This window comes from Sparus aurata, chromosome 1, assembly GCF_900880675.1.
Source record: "Sparus aurata chromosome 1, fSpaAur1.1, whole genome shotgun sequence".
Lineage (NCBI taxonomy): Eukaryota > Metazoa > Chordata > Actinopteri > Spariformes > Sparidae > Sparus > Sparus aurata.
Window position 1 is genome coordinate 1,596,980 of NC_044187.1, and position 20,674 is coordinate 1,617,653.

The 20,674-nt window shown below is 45.5% G+C and overlaps 2 protein-coding genes across 4 annotated transcripts; both read right to left on the bottom strand.

Annotated features, from left to right (window-relative positions):
* Positions 1 to 1,551: 1,551 nt before the first annotated feature.
* On the bottom strand, positions 1,552 to 9,265 carry LOC115577115 (TNF receptor-associated factor 5-like). 3 transcript variants are annotated; one of them, XM_030410156.1, is made up of 12 exons: positions 8,695 to 9,265; positions 6,401 to 6,567; positions 5,859 to 6,128; positions 5,528 to 5,591; positions 5,110 to 5,211; positions 4,604 to 4,768; positions 4,344 to 4,421; positions 3,896 to 3,970; positions 3,719 to 3,811; positions 3,486 to 3,626; positions 3,161 to 3,326; positions 1,552 to 2,976 (listed from the first exon to the last, which is right to left on the bottom strand). In XM_030410156.1, exons 3-12 carry the CDS (start codon positions 6,122 to 6,124, stop codon positions 2,390 to 2,392), a joined length of 1,737 nt encoding a protein of 578 aa, XP_030266016.1. In that variant the 5' UTR covers positions 6,125 to 6,128; positions 6,401 to 6,567; positions 8,695 to 9,265; the 3' UTR covers positions 1,552 to 2,389. The 3 variants fall into 3 exon arrangements, with proteins under 3 accessions (XP_030266016.1, XP_030265834.1, XP_030265924.1); XM_030409974.1 differs by lacking the exon at positions 6,401 to 6,567; XM_030410064.1 differs by having other exon boundaries at positions 5,859 to 6,567.
* A 132-nt stretch (positions 9,266 to 9,397) lies between these two features.
* LOC115577892 (REST corepressor 3-like) lies at positions 9,398 to 18,127 on the bottom strand. The gene is given in 13 exon segments (XM_030410785.1): positions 9,398 to 12,307; positions 12,309 to 12,449; positions 12,700 to 12,944; positions 13,339 to 13,396; positions 13,568 to 13,645; positions 14,362 to 14,577; positions 15,004 to 15,082; positions 15,208 to 15,332; positions 15,436 to 15,597; positions 15,766 to 15,818; positions 15,905 to 15,982; positions 17,729 to 17,785; positions 17,915 to 18,127. Coding segments are annotated over 13 exon segments (1,665 nt in total). The 5' UTR covers positions 18,039 to 18,127; the 3' UTR covers positions 9,398 to 12,058.
* Positions 18,128 to 20,674: the final 2,547 nt, after the last annotated feature.

Below are 20,674 nucleotides of genomic sequence, written 5' to 3' on the forward strand. Positions count from 1 at the left end.
CAGTGCTCAGATTCACATCTCCCCTCTCACTCTAATTATTGATATTTTCACAATATTGACAATTTGATTAATTTCAGGCTTTGAGACTAAAGGTATGTCATTTGATTATTGATCCCTGACTTCAGGGTGGTGCCCCATGTTCATTAATGAATCATAGTAACCTAAGTTTCATTAATCAACTATGATAATTTTAATTGATAACTAGAACTGCAAGCAGTTATTTACGGGGGCCAAGCCCCCCCCCCCGTGACTTGGACCCAGCGCACCGCAGAGCCCACGGAAGTTGGCCCCAAAGGATGATGGGGCTCGGGACAAAAGTGAGGACACAGGCCAACGTCTGAGCCGTGGTATACGCTGTAATGGGAAGTGCACTGGAAGTGCAAAAGGCGGAATGTGTGCCAATTTGGATTTGTTGTACTAAATCACGCCCACATTGACCAGTAATGACCACCTTCAAGATATGGCCTCAGGATTGACCCTACATCATACCGACCACATTTCGTAAAAATCGGTGAAGCCGTTTAAGAGGTATAAACTTCCCGTATTTTAGTACCCCCTAGTGGCCAAAATACACCAAATTCGGCTCATCCCTTCCCAGTCTCATGGCAACCAAGGATCTCAAATTTGGTGTCAATCGCATTTAGTTTGCCCGAGATACCAAACAGTTTACATTTTTATAACCAGCTACAGAAAATTGTTTGTTAATAATTTGCGCATTTTTTGACCGAGCAAAATTCTTTTGCTAACTTTAGATCAGGTCCAGCTGAAGAGTGTACGTGCCAAGTTTCACGCAGTTCGGACAAAATCCCAAGGAGGCGTTCAAAAAAGTAGGTTTTCCAGTTTTTGCGATTTTGCGAACAAACTTTCTAGGCGGAAGTGGGCGTGGCCAACGCGAAGTGATTCAGCTCCATTCAGGGAATCTGGGGATACAAGGTTTTTGAATGTGCAACATACGGTGTGGGAGTTATAGGCCAAAACGCGTTGGCTTAGGTTATAGCGCCCCCTGCAGGCGGATATATGTAGTTTTTTGTGTCTGAGATATTCGCAGGAGTCTGGACCAGCCGTCCAAATTGCACCGGCCTCCCATGCACGGTTTAGCCTGCAGCACCACTTTTAGCGCGATAAAAATAAAAATAAAAATCTTTACAATTACAATAGGGTTCCTAGCACCGCTGGTCCTAGGACCAGAGGTTCCCTCTGCCCTTCTGGTCCCCTAATAATATATTAATAATAATAATAATAATAATAATAATCAATACTCAATATCCATTCCCAACACGGTGTTTGTCCATTCTGATCCACTGTTTGTATAAGTCGCATACTTTGTACCCTATTTAAGTTGTAAACTAGGAATAAAAAACAAAACTCAAAAAATATCTGCAGAAACAACTGAATAATGAAATCGGGAAATTCAAGCATGTTGAACGTGTCCATCACTTTTTACTGTCCCCTAAATGTCTAAAACGACTCGACCTTCTTTCTACATGTTGATGATGTTCTTACTTCATCCAAAATGTTTCCAACAATGTTGAAACCAGAGAAATCCACAGGTTTACTCAAGGTAATGTTTAATCTGGTCACCTGTTGCTGTAACTTCAGGAGAGTCAGAGAGCGAGGAAGAAAGTCAGAGAAGCAGACGAAACGTGACGAGAAAAAAAATGTTAAACCCCAACATTTGTGCCTGAGACAGATTTTCATCTAAAAATTTTATGTTGAATGATGGACATAACCTGCATTGTGAGTTTGACCGTGGGGTCATTGTGCGTCGCCCAAAACATTGGCCAACAACAGCACGCAGCAAGGGTTTGAATTCAGGTCAACCTCTGACTGAATTCATCAACATTAGTGTCTGAGTCACGTCAGATAGTTTTCATCTGAAGACAACTACTCCCATGATCCTACGCTTCTTTCACTTTTTCTTCATTGTTTTAATTGATAGACCACTAGGGGCAGAAATTACATAGTGTGCATTTAAATTACTTGATCTGAGCACCAGTAGTTTTTCTCAGATGAACAGATAATTAAGTCATGATCCCAAGATAATGGGCATTAAAAAATTATGAGCAACAACAGACAGTTTCTGAGTCAAACATTCGTCAATCGATCCCTGAGATGATCCTAGTATTTAAAGGCAAAGTTCAACATTTTGGTGAAGTCGGCATGAGAAGTATCAAACTGAAGATCTGGCTCTCAGAAAGAAAATAAATGTTTTACACAAAATGTCAAATTATTCCTTCAAAGTTATAACATGTAGATTTAGCTTTTCAGAGAATAACAATTCAGTCACAGTGAGAAGTTATCAGACTGTGTGGTTGTCTACCAGAGTCCTTCCTGAAATGAAAACCAAAGTAAATAAAAATCTAATCCACATATTTTAAAAGACAAAATCTTACAGCTGCTCTAAACCAGTTCTGTCCACTTTCACTTTGACAAACAGCGTGTCATCGTTGACATACGCAGCGTTCTGGGGAGCTTCCAGCTTGTTCAGAGGAATGAAGCATGAAAATCCAACAGCCACGTTGCTGACAGACTCGGCGGCGGGTCGTTGGAAGCTTTTGGATGTTGGGTCGGGTCTAAAGCTGAGAGTTCGGTGATTACCAGCACCGCTCTGATCCAGAACAGACAGAGAGACGGTCTGTTTGAAAGGCCATGACAACAGAGCATCAAAGTCTCCTGGCATCAGGACAACATAAAGGGACAGGTGAGTCCCTCTTCCTTCCCCGTCCCCATTCAGATAGACCTTGGCAGCCATTTTGTAGCCACAGCGCCCGGTGTGGAACGGCACGCTGCTAAGGCAAGGCGGCTGACCTCTGGCCTCGGCCTCCTTCTTGTTCCTGAAGTCCTCGATCTTCCAGATCAGTTTGCCGTCGTAGGACGTGGCCTCGAGCTCCTGCAGGTGCTGCTTGTTCCGACCGAGCTGAGCCGCGTGGAGATCCAGGAGACCTGAGTGGTGCTTCAGACTCTCCTCCAAAGTTCCTGAAAAACAAACAGTGTTCACTGAAGTGTCACTCTAAACCTCAAAGCACTCAGGACTGTAAACTGCATCTTCTTGCAAGAGGAAACAATCACATTACTACCTGCACAGGTATCTTCAGAACAGACAGGAACACTGACTCAGTCACAGCAGGTTTATGGAGGCAGATATTCAGGTTTTTCTTACCCAGGTGTTCTTTGAGGGCCTCGGTAGCCGACACTTCCTGCATCACAGCATCCAGAGACTTCCTGAGCTGCTCCAGCTCCTCCAGACCAGGACCCAGTCCCAGAGACACCTGCTGGACTTCCAGCTGGACGGTGGACAGGACGTCCTCCTGCCTGCTGAGAGTCCTCTGACCACACAGACAGACAGGCAGACACAGAGACAGAGTCAGTCAGTGTCAAGTGAACATGATTTGTTGTGATTTTTAAAGAAGACTTTGTGGGTGTGGTTTGATGGCTGATAAAGACGATGGAGCTTCAGATAAAATGCTGGTGGATAGTTTATTAACCTGAGCTGTAGAGACCATGTGTTCATGGCTGCTGTTCTGTTGCAGCAGTGGTCTTATTTCCTTCTGCAGACCAGCGAGCAGTAAACCGTCCGTCTGCACCTCCTGCTGCCTCAGCAGCGCCTCCTCCTGAAGAACCTCCACCTGACCGAGGAGACAGCAGTCTGAGATCAACACTTCTGCCATGTCTTTGTGTTCAGATGGATCAGAATATCAGGTGAGTTTATTGGACACACCTGTTGTTCCAGGTGAGTGTTGCTCCTCAGGACCAGCAGCATGTGGTGATTGACGGCAGCGTCTTCATGCAGCTTCACTTTCCCTCTCTTACCCTGCAGGACACTTCTGTCAGCTAATGAAGTCACTCAGTTTGTATCACTGCTCAGGTGTTTCACTGCCTCTTTAGAGGAACTCACCTGCACGGAGCAGCCGAACCTCTTATAAGAACAGTTGACGTAAACCTCAGGACACGACTGTCCGTGCTCTGACAGCTGGGTGACAACAGACAGATTCAGATGGCTGCATCACAAACAATTGTTGATGTGTTTATTTATTGCATGACTTTGAGGAATTCTTGATTCTGATTGGACAGTTTGGACTTTCTAAAACATTTGTGTAAATCTTAGATGCTACAGGTGTCCACACTGCCACTCAGGAGTCTGACTAGGACGCCCAGTTTTACCAAAATCAACCTGACTGCACTGGTCTGATTGTGGGTGCCAACAGCAGCTTAAAGCCTCAAGTCCAAACTGTCCTCAGATGTACACGGAGCAGAGCCGACTCATATTTGGTCCTTTGTCACCAAAACTCAGCCAGAGTCTGCTGCTCACTGTACCTGCAGGTTTATGGTGTGAATGAGCTCACCTTGTGTCTGGGGACCTTCTGGGAGCAGCTGTTGGGACAGTCCACCTCGACCTCCGGACAGGAGCTCCACACGTGATCCTACAGAGCCAGTCAGAGGAAGAAGGAGGTCAAAAAAAAAAGTCAGAGAACGAGATGAAACATAACATGAAGTACCCTGAACTTGAAGAACTTGTTTGATGATGCGTTCACCTTTAGCGAAGTGGATTTGTGTTTATTCGTGTTACTCGTGTGCCCCAAACAGGACTACCACTCTGATTTACCTGCATGAGGCTGAGTCGCTGCGGCTGCTGGCAGTGTGGGCAGGGCTCCATGCGGTGAGGACAGGTGTTGGTTAGGTGTTCCTGCAGGTGTTTCCTCTGTAGCGCCGCGCTGCAGCCTGGATTGCAGCACTGCAGCTGTTCGTACTGACACGACCTCAGGTGCTCCTGCAGAGGAGGATGAAGAGATGGGAGGTGAACCGTCACAGAGATCTTTGTTTTGTACAGCTCACAACATAATAACCTCATGACACTTTCCAAACTGAGCAGTTCTAAATGGGTTCATTTATTTATAGAGACCCAACATTTCCCCCATGAACACTTGGTAACAGAAGAAACTGTTTTTTAACAGGCAGAACCCTGGAGCAGAACCGGACTCAGTGGTGGTTGGCCATCTGCCATCTGTATCATCATCACTCCCAAATCTCTGCTGCGATGGTGTGACCTGGTGGGGAGTGACTGCACTCATTCACGCATAATAATCCATTAAACCATCAGACTGAGTGTACCTGCAGGTGGTGTAATGTGACGACAGAGGTGCATGCTGGGTAGTTGGAACAGTACACTTCTAAATTAGAGATTTCTCGTTTGCAGCAGTTGTCCTGGAAAACCTGCGGGACAAAATTGTCCATTAGAAAAACTTTTGAGAACTAATCCAAACTCGACATTGACACACACTGATGTGTTTCCTCACTGAGTGGCTGACATCCAGTCAGGAGGACTAGACCACACACCTGCGATAACGACAGGTAGATCAGACATGGCCACTCCAGGTACCGCTCTAACACACCTGCTCACCTCCATCAGCCAACAGGAGGATGGAAACAAACACTGTCCGATTTTCTAAATAAAGTCTGAAAGTTTTGTGTTCATTTGGACGGAAACTCTGTTGCTCTGTGAATGTGCAGCTGTGTGTTTGGTTCTGACCTCAGCTAGTGTGATCACGGCTCCATCCACGGGACAAACTGGACCGGACGGTGCTGAACGCTCACTGAAACACAAAGAAGAGACCGCCGACTGAACCAACTGGACCAGGAGCAAAGGACACGCCCACCAGGTACAACACACCTGACTGTAAGGTGCTTCAGTCCACCTTCAATCAGTCGTGGTGATTTATGGTGGACTGTGTCAACATGAATGTGGTTTAAAGTGGATTGTGTCTGTTGGGATGTGTTTAAAGGTGGGCTGTATTAACATGAATGTGTTTTAAGGTGGACTGAGTCAGTGTGAGTATATTTTAAGATGGACTGGCTCCTACAGCAGTCCTTGGAGACAGTGGAGGCAGTAGATATGTCCACAGGAGTTCTGCTGAGGGTTGAGCACGACTCCTCTGCAGACAGGACAAACAAACTCCTCCTTCAGCGCCAACACAAACTTCAGGGAGTGCTGGATGGAGGTCAGTTCTGCCTCCCAGGAGCCCGCAGGGCCCGTCGACCTCATCCTGGACTCCTCGGACCTCACAGACTCCTCAGACTGCAAACTGGACTCCTTCGATCCTCCCAGCTTCGTGCTCGCTGTTGCCATGAACCTGCGGGACGACACACTAAACACATCAAACAGGTGATTCTGAAAATCCGATTAGAGCGTCTTAAATTCTGCTGTAACAATGTGCAGTGTCTATAAGAGAGTAACACGTTTTGATCAAATAGTCTTTGTCATCGTGTTTAGTCATGTTCAGTGTGGTGACCCTCTACAGGTGATCCTGTCCAACAGGTGACCCTCGACAGGTGTAACGAGATCGATACTTTAGTTTCAGTTTGTCTCCTGTATGCACTGAGGTGGTTTCATTGAAGAGGCCACCTGACTGTCTGTGTCCACTGCTTTCAGACAGCTGCTTTACTCCTCCTCCCCCTCTCGTGATTGGATGTTATACCGTCAGGTGACTCCTCCCCCCTCTTGTGACTGGACGTTGTACCGTCACGTGACTCAGCGGCGCCCGGCAAACAAGCAAGCAAGCAGAGACGGAGCTGAAGAATGGCAGAGAGGAAGAAGAGCGCCGCGTGGTTATATTTTCAGGCCGAAAAATGAAACAACAGCAAGCTGCTTAATTTGTGGAAAGGCTGAATAATACAGTAGTAATACAACAAATTTATACAAGCATATGAACTGTAAGAGCCTAAATGCAGTTATCTTGTTTATAGAATAATTTAAGTTCATTAGAAGGAATAAGGATACAAATATTTACATTATTTACAGTTTTATACGTATGGTTTGTTTATAGCGAGGCAATAAGTACATGTTTCCATAATTTCAATATTTGTGGACAGCTAAAATGATCCTTTATAGTTTATTTGTGGCACTTTATAGTGGACGGATGTGCAGACTGCACCTTTAATGGGTCACTCTCTCGTGAGTGTTTGGTAGGTAACGTGAATTTGTGGTCAGTCAGAACAAGCGGGGAGTGAAGCCGTATAGTTTTTTGACCTCTTGCTCTCACTCTCATTTCGTTCTATCATAACGTGTATAGGACGCAATTTGTATTTAATTGTGTAACAATTTATTTTGTATTTTTCCTGCTTTTTTTGAAGTAAACGTTTCAAGTTTACCTACTGGTCCATTCTTTGGATGTGGACACGGGGGGAGATTGTGAAGAGTTTCAAGACTTCAGGCCTCCTCACCTACATGAACAATCATGTGAAAGAAAACACAGAGCTACAGAAACGGAGAGAGGAGGAGAGAAATCCCCCGACAGACCCAGAGTCAGAGGTCATTGGCAGAGAATGTCCTGGTAGATAAAAGTTTAATTTTTATTTGTTCTCGAGTGCTAATTCTGTGCACTTTGTGTCTATTTAAGAAATTGATCTAGACGTGACAATGTATGGGGACAAAAAAAATTTTTGTTACTGTTCTGTTGTTTCTGAAAAAACTTTGATTATGATAATAAAGTATTTTGTATTTACCTATAAACTTTTTAATGTTTTAACTAATTAATAATCCAAAGGAAAATTCATTCAGATTCAGCAATTTGATGATGCATCCACTTTAAGAATTAAAAAGTATTGGTATCGGCGATACTGGCCCTGTATTTACTCAGTATCGATCAATACCAAATCTTGCAGTATCGCACACCACTAACTTTTTATTTTTTTTATTCAAACTTTATTAGCACATTAAAGACAAAATATGCACAGACACAACGAACAACAGACGCACAGGGACACAATAAAAAACAACAACCAACATAAACAAAAAACAAAAGCACAAACAAATTATATAAACACTAGATAGGAAAGGAAAAAACAAATAAATAAATAAAATAAAATAGCAGCAGCAGTGCGGTCCACAATATGTTCCAACAGGCTGGACGTCTTTAAAGCTTTAAAGAAATCTGACTTTAACAATATGAAATCCACCAAACAGACACAGAAACTTTATCACATCATTCATTTCCTTATTATGTGATTCAACACTCAAACATAAGACCGGAGCTTCTGTGGTTGTGACCAGAACCTCATGAGACATTTGAGTCCAAATGTTAGTAGAATGACTCCAGCTCTTCTCTGCACAAGGCACATAAAGGGGACACACTGGGTCAGAACTTCATGATGGGACAGAGTCTGGCTAAGACTTTAATCAGAACTTCTTTATCTGTACTGGGGACAAGAACTCTGTTAACATCAGTCCAGACATCCTGCTGCTGTCAGCAAACGTCTCTCCAACGCTGACAGGAAGTAAGAACACTGATCGATCACCACTAACTGACTGCTGATCACGTTTCCTGCTTCCTGCCGCGCAGTGTACGTCACAGGCTACTTCTCTGCCCTCTAATTGGTGGAAAGTTGCACCTGCAGCCTCACAGACAAACACCTGCAGGCAGAACTCAGAGCTGAACATTGTCACTCACACGGCTGAGTGGACCGGCCGGTCACAGCTCGTGGTTCTGGTGACGTCACATACCAGCTGACTTGTGAAGCGAAAGTAAAAGTAATCTATTACATGCACAAGTCCTGCACTGAAGCCCTCGGGATTCAGTTACACAGGTAGAAGAGTAACTAAGAAGCGGATCGATCTGAAAGTAAAAGTACTGATTACTCCCGTCCACGTGCTGATGACGGACATGCGCGTGCGTGCGTGTGTGTGTGTGTGACACTCACAATGACATCCGTGTAAACAGCTCGTGCTCCCGCTCACAGGCTCGCTTCTGCTTTCTCTTTGCACCCGGACGCTGCAGGACTCGAGCCCGGTGAGTCCGTCGGTCCTCACAGCTCGTCCATGTGACCGATCGATCGGTTATCAGCGGTCGATCGAGCCGCGCAGCAGGAAGAGGAAGCTGTCAGAGCAGGAAGTGAGTCAACAACAACCTGCTGCTGTCAGAGCTCAGCCCACAGTACTCTCGTTACTGCAGGGAGGGGATGTAACGGAGTACTTTTACTCAACTACCGTTTTGGAGTACTTTATACATCCACTACATTTATCTGATGTCGTTTTAGTTACTAGTTACTTGACAGATTACATGCTGGTTGATGAGTTTTCTGTTTCCACTGATGAAATGTAACTAAGTACATTTACTCAACTACTGTACTTAGTTTGTACTCAGTTTTGAGGTACTTGTATATCCATCTCCTGTTACTTTCTGCTTCCACTACTTTTATTTGTTCACCTTAGTTACTGATTACAGGTTACATGCTGCATCATAACGACTAATGGAAATACACAAGTACCTCAAAATATATATGTCATTTGATACTCTTATGTGTTACTTACTGCCTGTGTGTAATGTAATCTGATACTCTGATGTGTTAGTTACTGCCTGTGTGAATGTAATCTGTTACTCTGAGGACAGGCGTTACAGACGGATGGAGAAGATGTTTTAATGAGAACCATCAGCAGCTTCATGTTACAACTTGTACTCAAAATCACAGAGTAACTCCAGGATTCCAGTTACATTTAATGGCGCCACACACACGTTTGTACAAAAAGCCTTAAGAGCACTTTCACATCGCAGCACCAGGAATAAATAACCAGGAGACAGAGATTCAACATGACTCGTTCACAGAGGAGCAGAGAAGCGTTACAAACTGTACTCTGAGGAGTAACTAGTAACTAAAGCCGTCAGAGTAATGTAGTGGAGAAACATGTTCAGTATCTGTCTCTGAGCAGTAGTGGAGTAGAAGGACACAGCTGCATTAAATGGAAATACTCTAAAAGCAGCTGGGATTGAACCTGTATGAGTACTTGAGTAAATCTACTTAGTTACATAGTTACATTTACTCAAGTACTCCTCTTCATTTTACTCTATTCTGAGGTTACTTGTTCATCTTCTGAACGTTATATAACACCGACACATGTAAGAGACAAATATTGTGCTTTTTACTCCACTACATTTCTATTTGATAACTTTAGTTACTATTTACTTTACAGATTACATCCTGCATCAGAGCCAAAGTACAACATTTTCTAATTAATTCATTTTACCAAAAATCTGATTCTGGTTATCTAGTTTACACTATATATACGTGTAAATATAGATGTAATATACTTTTACTAGCACTTTAATACTTTTTACATTTAATATCAGATACTTTAAGGCTTTTAAAGTAAGACTTTTAATTGGAGTACTGTTCATAAACGGGACTTTCACTTAGTAATATAGTAATATTTTAACAACAAGTCTGACTGTTGGGTACTTTTTACACCACTGAGTATAAAAAGATATTGTGTTTAAGTAATATTTCAGTAAAAGCATTTTTTAAATCTGATTTCTGACAAGTTAATTAAAAATCGGTCTTCGGCTCTGATGCAGCATCTGAAATGTTAGTGTTGTCAATCAGCTGTGGAAGCAGACGTGCAGCAGCTGGTTGGTTAACTGGAGTTGCTGACAGCTGATTGGACGGACGGCAGGTGACACACCACGGACATGCCGCCATGTTGGGTGTGACATAACATCAGCTGGGGATCAACTGCGTTTATATCTACGGACAGCGGCATTAAAGGAGAAGTCTGGTGATGTCATCAAACCTCCAGCTCTCACACACACACACACACACACACACACACACACACACACACACACACACACACACACACACACACTACAGCACCAAGTGTGGATCAACACGCCACTGAAAATAGTCCCCGGACGTCTTCCTTATGTCTGTTTGATAAACTCGACAGTGAGCAGCTGTTTTTGAAGATTTACGTCTTCGGCAGGAACCGACGAGGTTTCAGCTGAGTAATCTTTCACATCCAGACCTTCACGTCTCTACACGGAGCCGGTCAGCACCATGACCACAGTCACCAGACTGAGCAGTTACATCTGGTCTAGAGATCTGGAGTAAACACCCCAAACAGCTCGACTCTTTGGAGGGTTTTCTCCGGGTTTTCATGTGACTTCTTTTATCAGCACAGAGGAAAACGTCGGGCCGCTCCCGTTCTCGTATTGCCGGCGGGTAGAAAAAACTCTGGGTTGTTTGAACTTCTTTTCAGCCAATCACAATCGTTGTGGGCGGTGCTAAACGCAGGATGCAGAAACGAAGCTCACGAAAAAAACAGTGTCGAGGGGGATCTTAGACCTTGGATCTAGAAAAGCTAACAGCTGCTAGCTTGTTGAGCTTCACACTGTTAGCAGCCAGGTTAGCATCAGTTTGACTGGCCCTTGGTAGCATGTAGCATGTAGCATCATAGCTCGGAGGTCGTTGTTGTTGTTTCACAGAGCGACAGGGATTTTGACAACAACAAGCAGATGACTGAAGAAAGAGGCGCCCAACGACAGACTTTATACCAACTGTCTACATCTGCTGAGTCAGAACAGGAGCCGAGCGCCACAGACGGGTCGGACGGTACCGACACGGACCAACATGCTGGAAGTAAAACCAGACTTGTCCTTTAAACGACGATTATCAATCCGTCCTGATCTTAATGTCGACTGTAGGAGAGATTTTAAAGGATTTTCGGCTCTGATGATTCATCTTTACGTCAGCACGTCGTGTTTGAGACAATCTGTTCTGGTGGACCGACCCATCACATGAGAGGGCTGACAAACACACAACTCAGCAGACAATGACGACAAACAAAATGTTTAGTCTCACTGTTTCAGGTCATTTAGATTCACTTAGCTGAAGATCAAAAATAAAAACATGCAGCTTTAGTATCTTTTTCTGTCCGTGTGGAAGCAAACTGATGGAGAACAAGGGGCTGGGGGCGGAGCCCTGTGGGACGCCATGTGTCCGCTGAGGATTAGATGACGACTGAAAAGACGAAACAAAAGTCTTTAAAACAAGGTGACCACAAAAACAAACGCTGACCCTAAAACACTGTTCACCACATGATAAAAACTCCAACTTGTCTCGTGTCGATGTGTCACTGTAATGTTCTGGTGAAATGAGAGAAGAAGAAGCTGGCGAGTCAAAATCACAATTGTTGGTTTGAAGAAAGCAAACACTCAGATTTCCCACAGGACCTGAACGCAGCCTCACACTGAACATCTCTGCTGTCTCTAAAACAGGAACTCGCCATCCGTTAGTGAAGGGAGGACGACGAGGCTGTCTCTGATTGGTGGGCAGCCAGGCCAGGGGGCTGCTGGGCGGAGCTTGGACCTGAGCCCCCGGGGTTGCCGCAAAGGGTCATGGGAGCTGGAGGGCGGGGGTTGAGGCGGGGGGGCAGGGGGTTGGAGGGGCGAATAAGAGGCGGAGGCTGCTGCAGGGTGGGGCGGGGCTGCAGGAAGCGAGCCTGTTGTTGGAGGGGCGGCGGCTGACGGTGCAGAGAGGGGCGTGGCCGGGAGGGGGGGTCGCAGGAGGGGCGGGGGCTGGTGGAGGGAGGAGGAGGAGGAGGCAGCGCTGGACGTCACCGGGATCTGTGCTGAAGAAGAAGAGGAGGCGGCAGGAGACGCACCTGAGGAGGTCACCTGACCCTGCAGAGAGGAGAGGGGGCGGAGCCACAATTACAAGTCACACTTAAACAGTCTCATGATATTAAATATTTATAATAAAGATATAAACTTTCTGTCACTTGAATATGTAGCATGTAAGAACAGGGGGAGTGTATCACCAGTGTAACCGCTAACTGATGCTAACTGTACACATAGCTAGTTAGCTCAGTTAGGCATGCAGGTAGCGGTTCAGCATCTGTGTGGAAGGAAGGACATCAGTCCTCCGTCTCACCTCTTCGTCCTCTTCGTCCGTGCTCTTCCCTGACGGAGTGGTGGAGCTGTTCTTGCCCTCCTCTCCAGAAGTGGTGCTGTCCCCGTTGGGAGCTCGTGTTCCCTGTTCGGCCTCCCACTCCTGCAGCACCTCGTCCAGGTTGAACCGCCGCCGGTAGTTCACAAAGAAGTTCTTCACCTGGCCCACCGTCTTGTTGCCGATGACGTCGGCGATGGCCTGGAAGTCTTTCCCGTATTTCCTGACACCTGAAGAAACATCGCAGAGGGTGCATCAGTCGAGTCTCAAACTACAACCGAGACAGATGGAGTGAAGCTGCTGTGGTGATGTGATGATGGAGAGGAGTTTAAGGACTGTGGGAAGTCTCAGTGTTCTCTGTACTATCTGTCTCTTTTGCAAACAAGTGCTACAAGTGGACAAGTGGACATCTGTATGTGGCTCTGATCCAGAAGCCCCGAGATACCAAACTGATCTGAACAAACTTACTCCCTTTATTAGGCTGAGATGAGATGATGAATCTACTGTTTGGTTGAACTGTTCCTTTAATGTACCACAAACCCAGCTGACACTGTTGGAGCTCCTTCTACACCTGTCACCTGTCACCTGTCACCTGCCGGCTCCACAAACACTGATGCAGCTCACCTTGAACCGCCAGCAGCTGCTCGTCTGTGGTCCAGCGGGCGTTCACCTTCTGGTTACACTGCAGGAACAGTGACAGGAAGTAGACATGAGGTCCATGTCACCCTCTAGTGGTGATTCATACAATCTGTTAGCTCGTCTGAGTTAGCTTAAAAACACAGTTCTGAGCTGCAGAACCAGATAAAATGATGTTCGACCCGTTGAGATGTCGACATGTGGAGTGTGTTGGTACCTCGGGCAGCCTGAACTCTTCAATCCCGGACTCTAACATGTGTTTCAGTCCGCTGTTCATCTGTTTGGCGTTCTGCACCTGAAGAACGAGACAGAAACACTGTGAGACACTGCAGTGCATCGGCTGGGGCAGAGCAGTCATATGGACCGGAACCAGGCAGGACGACTCAGAGCAACACCTGAGGTCTCTCACCTGTGATCAGACAGATCGAGCCAGCCAGACCATCGCCCAGGAGAGACGTTAATGAGTGAACAAGCAGCTGATTAACAGTCACTTCATGTTTCCTGGTGAGCTCTGATGCTATGCTAATGCTAATGCTAGGCCTAGCTACTGTGCACTACATTGAACATGTCTTCAGTGTAATTATTCAAGATGCCAAACAGCTGTTGACAAAACTGATTCAGTCCTCTGTAGAAGTTCCCCTCATACGAACAACATCACCAGACTTCATTAAGAAATGTGGTGATTTTAAGAGTTGTTGTGTTAAAACAAACTTTATAAACTCTGTGAAACTCTGTCTCTGACTCATTCTGCATTATTTGGACCTTGTTGTTAATTCAGCAGATGTTCTACATGAACTTCTTTCTGTCTTTGAGTAGAAACATGGAGTCTGTGTGTCTCAGTGATGGACGGGTTTGTTTCATACGGAGCAGGAAGTGACATCACATCACAGCTGGTCACTCAGACGCAGGGTGATGTAGCTGTGATCTGATGGACTTGAAGCACCTGAGACAGCCGGTTTAAAGAAGTACTCAGATCCCAGACCTGCAGGAGGAGGTTGTAGCTCCGCCTACCTGTCTCTTGAGGGACACCAGCTCCATGTCCAGCTGACGGAGGAGGGTGTTGGCGGCGGAGGCGCTGCAGGACACGGCCACCACGTCCTCCTGGGTCAGGTACATGCCTTTGGGGGGTCGGCAGCGAGAGCGCTGGTGGTGTCGATGCTGCAGGGTCTGGTGCTCGCGCCGACCCAACGCCACCTTCGAGCCCGGCACCACTGGCTCCACCTGGTTCTGAAGGAGGGAGACAGTTTACTGAGGACTTGAAACTGACAACACGCTGTAACAGATCATCTGATGAGTCAAACACACATAACTGAGCGCATCATTGAATAATTAGCTCAGTAGTTAAAATGTAGTGTGTTCTTCATATCTACTCCTCCCAGTCCAGCCCACTAGCTGCACGGCTAACTGAGCTAACCGATAGCAGCGACAGTGTGCAGCAGTTATTCCTGTGTCATGCTGCCTCCTGCTGGTTTGGAGTATGACTTCCAAGCTGAGACTTCTCATCACTGTTGATTTGGTTTTACTTGATATTTTTTCAACATAAAAAAAAAGTTTCTTTATTCTGAAGGAGTCACATTCAGACACGACTCGCTTCACTGTCAGAGTTTGAGCCACACGATAACATGTTCATGTTAGCCGGCTCGGTCCACGTACCTCTTTCTTGGCTTCCTTGTTGGGGTCGTAGTCGCTGTCGTTGGCTTCGATGGGGTTGGCCTCCTCCATCTCCTCATCACTATGGCGACAACAGGAAGCCAAAACTCAGTCGGTGCACGTCGTCACAACAACAACAACATGTGGACTAGGCCGCTGATGGGCAGTGACGAGGCAGTACCGTTACTGCGACTAGTCCAGTCCTACCTGTCGTCCTGGTTGCTCCGGTTGGCCAGTTTACGAGCCTGTCGGTCCATCAGACTGGTTCTGGAGCGAGTCTTCTTCCACGAGTAGTAGTACTTCACCAGACTGGAGATCGATTTGTCCGGTAACTGAAACGACACAATTCAACTTTTACCACCAACAAGTGTTACATCCTCTCCGTGATGAGGTGAGGTTCTGGTGCTGATCTGTGTGCAGAGGAGGTAACGGTACCATCTGCTGGATGCGGTGGAAGCTCTTGCCGTGGAAGCTGAACGCCTGTTCAAACAGAACCTTGTCCTCCACCGTCCACTCATCTGGGAACGGGGTGAAGTTCGGCAGGTCGGCCAGAGACTTCTCGATGTTGTGTTTGTGCCAGAAGAGCATGCCGAGTGCCTGGAGACACACACACACACACACACACACACACACTGTTTACACCATGCATATACCCCAAATTGTCCACGTGAAGCCTAAATGTAAAACTGGACCACGTGTTAATGGGTGGCCCGTGTCGTCTCCTCAGCGGTGCCGCTGGACGTCCCTGGAGTGTTTGCGACCCACCTGCTCCACGTTGTATCCGTGTTTCTCTTTGGCTATAGCGATGTATTCGTCCACTGTGGAGGAAGCACACACAGTTCAGACGGTCTGAGGACCTGACAGAGGACGGCAGCAGCGTGTGAAGGACGGGAAGTGGACTCACGTTTGGAGTCGACGATGGCGTGATACGGAGACCAGACCAGCATCCCCCCGCTGTCTTTGTCCGAGTACTTCGTGGAGCCTGAAGGTGAATAGACGTCAGTTTTACACACAAAGTTCAGTCTCCCGTAAAAAACAGTCTTGAAATTCATCTTGATGATGTCATCACGTCTTATGAAAGTTGCATTATGGGATACATAGGATCTAGTGTTTCTGGCTGCAGGAGATTTTAACGATGAGCTTTAAAGTCTAACATAACGTCAGAGCACAGAAACAGTGAACGTCACTGAGAAGTAAATAATTATCAAGAGTGCGAGAATCTTTCTCTTAAAACAAAATAAAACTGCTCCAGCTCCATCCACTGAAACCATCTGAAGACACATCACAACAAACAGAAACACGATGCAAGAACACGACTTCATAGAGACCTTACCTGGTGTTCACCGACCAGCATCTGTTTTTTCAAATTGCCACAATAATTCCCTCTAAATGTCTAAAAATGACTTTTAACATGATTTAATTTATAATATTCTGCTTTTATTTTTTCAGCTGACAGGAAACTGAAGTGAAGTTGCTGCTGAAACAGTTTCTGTGTCCGCAGGTCAGCAAACGTTTATTAACCCTCAGTCATCTATAATCATCTATAGTCATCTATAATCATCTATAATCATCTATAATCATCTATAGTCATCTAACTGTGGAGAAAATGTCCTAAATGTCAATTATTGTGGTTTCCTTTTTCCTTTATTTCTTCAGTTAGCCATCATAGATTGAAATTACAGACAAATAAAGCTTCAGATGTACATGTTTCAGTTGTTAATTGGATAATAATAATAATAGTATCATCATCATCATAATCATACAATAATAACAGTATAGTAATATTATAATAATAATAATAATAATAATAATAATAATAATGTCACTGTAAATAAATCAATAACAGGAGAAAGAGTTTATGTTTACGATCATTTATAAAAGAGATTAACAGATGTTTATGAGCTGAAGCAGCAGAATATTATTATCATTATTATAATTTAATAATAATACAGTGGAAGAGTTTAATGAACCTGTGACGTCATCTTCGGGAGCGTGTCACGTGATCTGAAGTGAAACTGATGTATTTTGTGACTTTAAGTGAATTATTTCTTTGTTTTGTTTTGATGTTTGCAGCTGATGAAGACATTAAAATATATCATGAGACCAGCAGAACATTTATAATCAGACTCTCCTTCTGCTCGTCTTCCTCCTGACGGCTCATCAGGTCGGAACCAGTCCAGTCCTGGTGTCCGGGTCAGAACCTCCGTACTGTACTTTCACTGTGCTTGATTACATTTCTGCATCATAAATCCTGTTCATCTCTTTTATCATGTATTATTTAATATTTTGAGCTGAAATCATCAAAACAAACAAAAACTTATGTTTCACTCATTAAAGAAGTTAATTTACAGTAAAACTGAACTTCTAACAATAATAATAATAATAATAATAACAATAATAATAGTAATAATAATAATAATAAAGCTCACAGCTGTGATATTCTAACTGTCAACAAACATTAATGACTGTCACAGGTTGTCAGTGAGGGGGGGTAGCCTCGGTCCGGGAGCCTCGGTCCGGTCCAGGAGCCTCGGTCCGGTCCGGCAGCCTCTCTCTTTGTTCCAAACACTACAGTACATTACAGTTGTTCTGGACCCGGGCCGTGCAGATCCGCTCAGTCCGGTGTCGGTCGGAGCTGTCAGAGGCTCCGGTCCGTCACTGAACGGGCTCCATGTACCGAGGCTACCACCGTCCGTCACTCCGGCACAAGCAGGAAAAAACATCTCACCGGGCTCGAACTCCGGGATGTTGGCCTGGTAATCGGCTCCGACCCGCATCCCCACATCTGGAAAACATCCGCATGCAGACCACACAGGACGCGTTAGGTTCGAAGGTTTTCCTAGTTCTGAAGCGCGCGCGCGCACACACACACACACACACGGAGCTGTTCGAGGCTGTTCGAGGCTATACTCACCGTGCTCGTCGTCGCTGCCGCTCTCGTCAGAGAAGTGTCCGTTAGACGCATTAGACGGACTTTTGGTTCCGTTGGACCGACCTTTCCCTAAATACTCCGAGCCTTTGTCCATCATCCCCGGCATCTCCGCACTCACCTGGCCGTCTGTCAGCTGCTTGTGTCGGGGCAGAAAATGTCAGCAGGCGCTGGAGGTTCTGAGCTGCAGTTCGGTCCGCGGCCCGCCGCTCCGGCAGCGGCGCTGTCGGGCTGCGATCCGTGTAAACACTCACGGCGGGCTGGAACACATGGCGGACGTCTCCTGCGGGATCTGCTCTCGGCTTTACGCGGTGTTTGATATCTGAAATGGATCCTGTGAGGGCGGGTACCGAGGTCCGGAGCGGAGGGTCTAACCAGCGCGGCGGAAGGCTTTTTACGCACCGCCGTGGCGGCGCTGCGGCCGCTGCTGCTGCGGCGGCGCGCTGCGGCCGCGGATCCTTCCGCCGACTCAAACTAATGAAGTAAAAATATAAATCAACACACAATCAGATGATCGATAAAGTTCCGCGTCATCAACACAGCTGTGATCAGAGGACAGGACAGCTGCGGCGCGTCTGACGTCACCGGAAGTCATATGTATCAAAAACAAAGCAGCGTAAACAACAGGATTTATGACTAATGACGATTCACGACGTCACATGTTCAGCACGACGACACGAGCACATCACATTCACTCAAACGGGTCAGAAACCGCGGACTATCCCGCGCGGTGGTTCTGTTTCTGTTCTGCTGTTTGTTTATGTGTCACTGCTCCTGCACCGACCCAGCAGAACCAGCAGGGGGCGACACCGCGCTGCGAACCGCACAGAGGAGCAGACAGGGCCGGTGCTGCAGGCTGGTACCGGTCCAACACATGCTGAGAGCCTCACACACACCAGCAACAACACGATGACAAGTCAAGATGATGAAAACAAGCAATAATAATATTAATAAATCAAATATTTCACCTTAAATTAGATTAAAACGTTGTTTGTAATATAAAATAATAATTAAAACTGAAATGTGAATAAAATCTTTATTTAGATTTAAACATAAGAAAGATCCTCAGTGAAGGAGGATAATATAACAATCATCATATTATTTAATTTTATAAAAGTAAGTTCAATATTAATCTGCAATCATGAAAATCAACATTACATTAATAATGTTTCCTGTCAGCAACATATTTAACATCAAAGCTTTTCATCAGTATTTATATTTGTTCTATATGTTGTCAATAAGCACAATTAATTTAATTCAGTTATTCTCCTGACATGTGAGCCTTTGAAACTCTTATTGTGAAAGGGTCTGACACAGGAGAAACCTTCATGATTTCACAAAGTCACAGACAATGAAGGCGGGGGGCTTCTGACGAGGCGTTCAGGAGCCGTGTTCTGTTCACACACCTGAACCGAGTCACATTCATTAGAACTTTAAAGCTGCATCCACTTTACAAACAACAATAATCAGTGTTTCATTAACGATGCTGCTCCAGGTGATGACCTCACCTGACAACAGGAAGTGACCTCACCCCGATAAATAATCCACCTGTCACACCAGAGTTTTACTCCTTAGTATCAGAACGGCCCGCTGTCCGTCAGTGTCCAACGGTCAGCGGTCCGATTGTTGTTCTGAACAAAGTGAGCACATCATCAGAAGTCTGGCACATCGAGCCGCGTTCACTGAGAGTCCAGTCAGAACCAGACTGTCCAATCAGAACCAGACCGTTCTGTAGAGTCTCAGAGGACAAGACACCTGAGGCGGGCAGAGAAGTACTACAGTGACAGATTAGTGTCAGTACCAGAACCAGAACCAGTGAGCCAATTCTCTGCCGTGTAATTCACACAGAAATCCGGCGCTGCGGCTCCTAAAGAGACGTGACGGTACACGTCATGTTGATGACATCTGTGTTTTTCCCAGGTGTTTCCCAGGTGTTCCCCTGTCAATCTAAACCCGCAGACAGTTATAATCATATGGATGCTGTTATAATGTGTAGTGATTGACATCCGGACCCACAAACATCCTGGAAAGTGACGGAGTGAAGTTTTTTCGCACTAAATGACATAATTATACATAATCACTATCAGCGCCGGAGCGAAGTTTCCCCCCTCTCCACATCTGAAACGTTCACACAGAGGAGGAGAATGGTGCAGGATCCCTGCATGCAGACGGCAGTGTGAATGTGACTGCTGTCTCAGGTGATTGGCTGCAGTCTGGAGCTACGTTCCTCTTTGTGACTCTCTTTGATGATGTATTTTAAATAATGTGAGTTTAAGATGGATGAAGAGATTGTGCCAAACATGAATGGGTCAGCTGGTAAATAACCTAAAATGTTTGGGTGAAGTGACCCTTTAATTACAGTGACGTCATCATACAGGCACCAGCTCTCTCTCTCTCTCTCTCTTTCTGTATCTGTAGGTGTCTCTCTACCTGTACCTCTCTCAATTCAATTCAATTGGCTTTATTGGCATGACTGTATACAATACAATGTTGCCAAAGCATCTTAATACAACTTATACTTATCAAAATAGACAGAATGAACAATAATATAGAATAAAACAAGTTTAAACAATAATAGATAATAAAAATAAACAATAGTAAAAGAAAAGGGCATGGAGAACATCTCTCTCTCTGTCTGTTCTTAGCTCTCTCGACCACATGCAGCCTCACTGTGGTGCAACCATCTGCCAATCAGGAGCCTGCTGGGGGGAGAGAGAGAGAGAGTGAGAGAGAGGAAGGACAGAC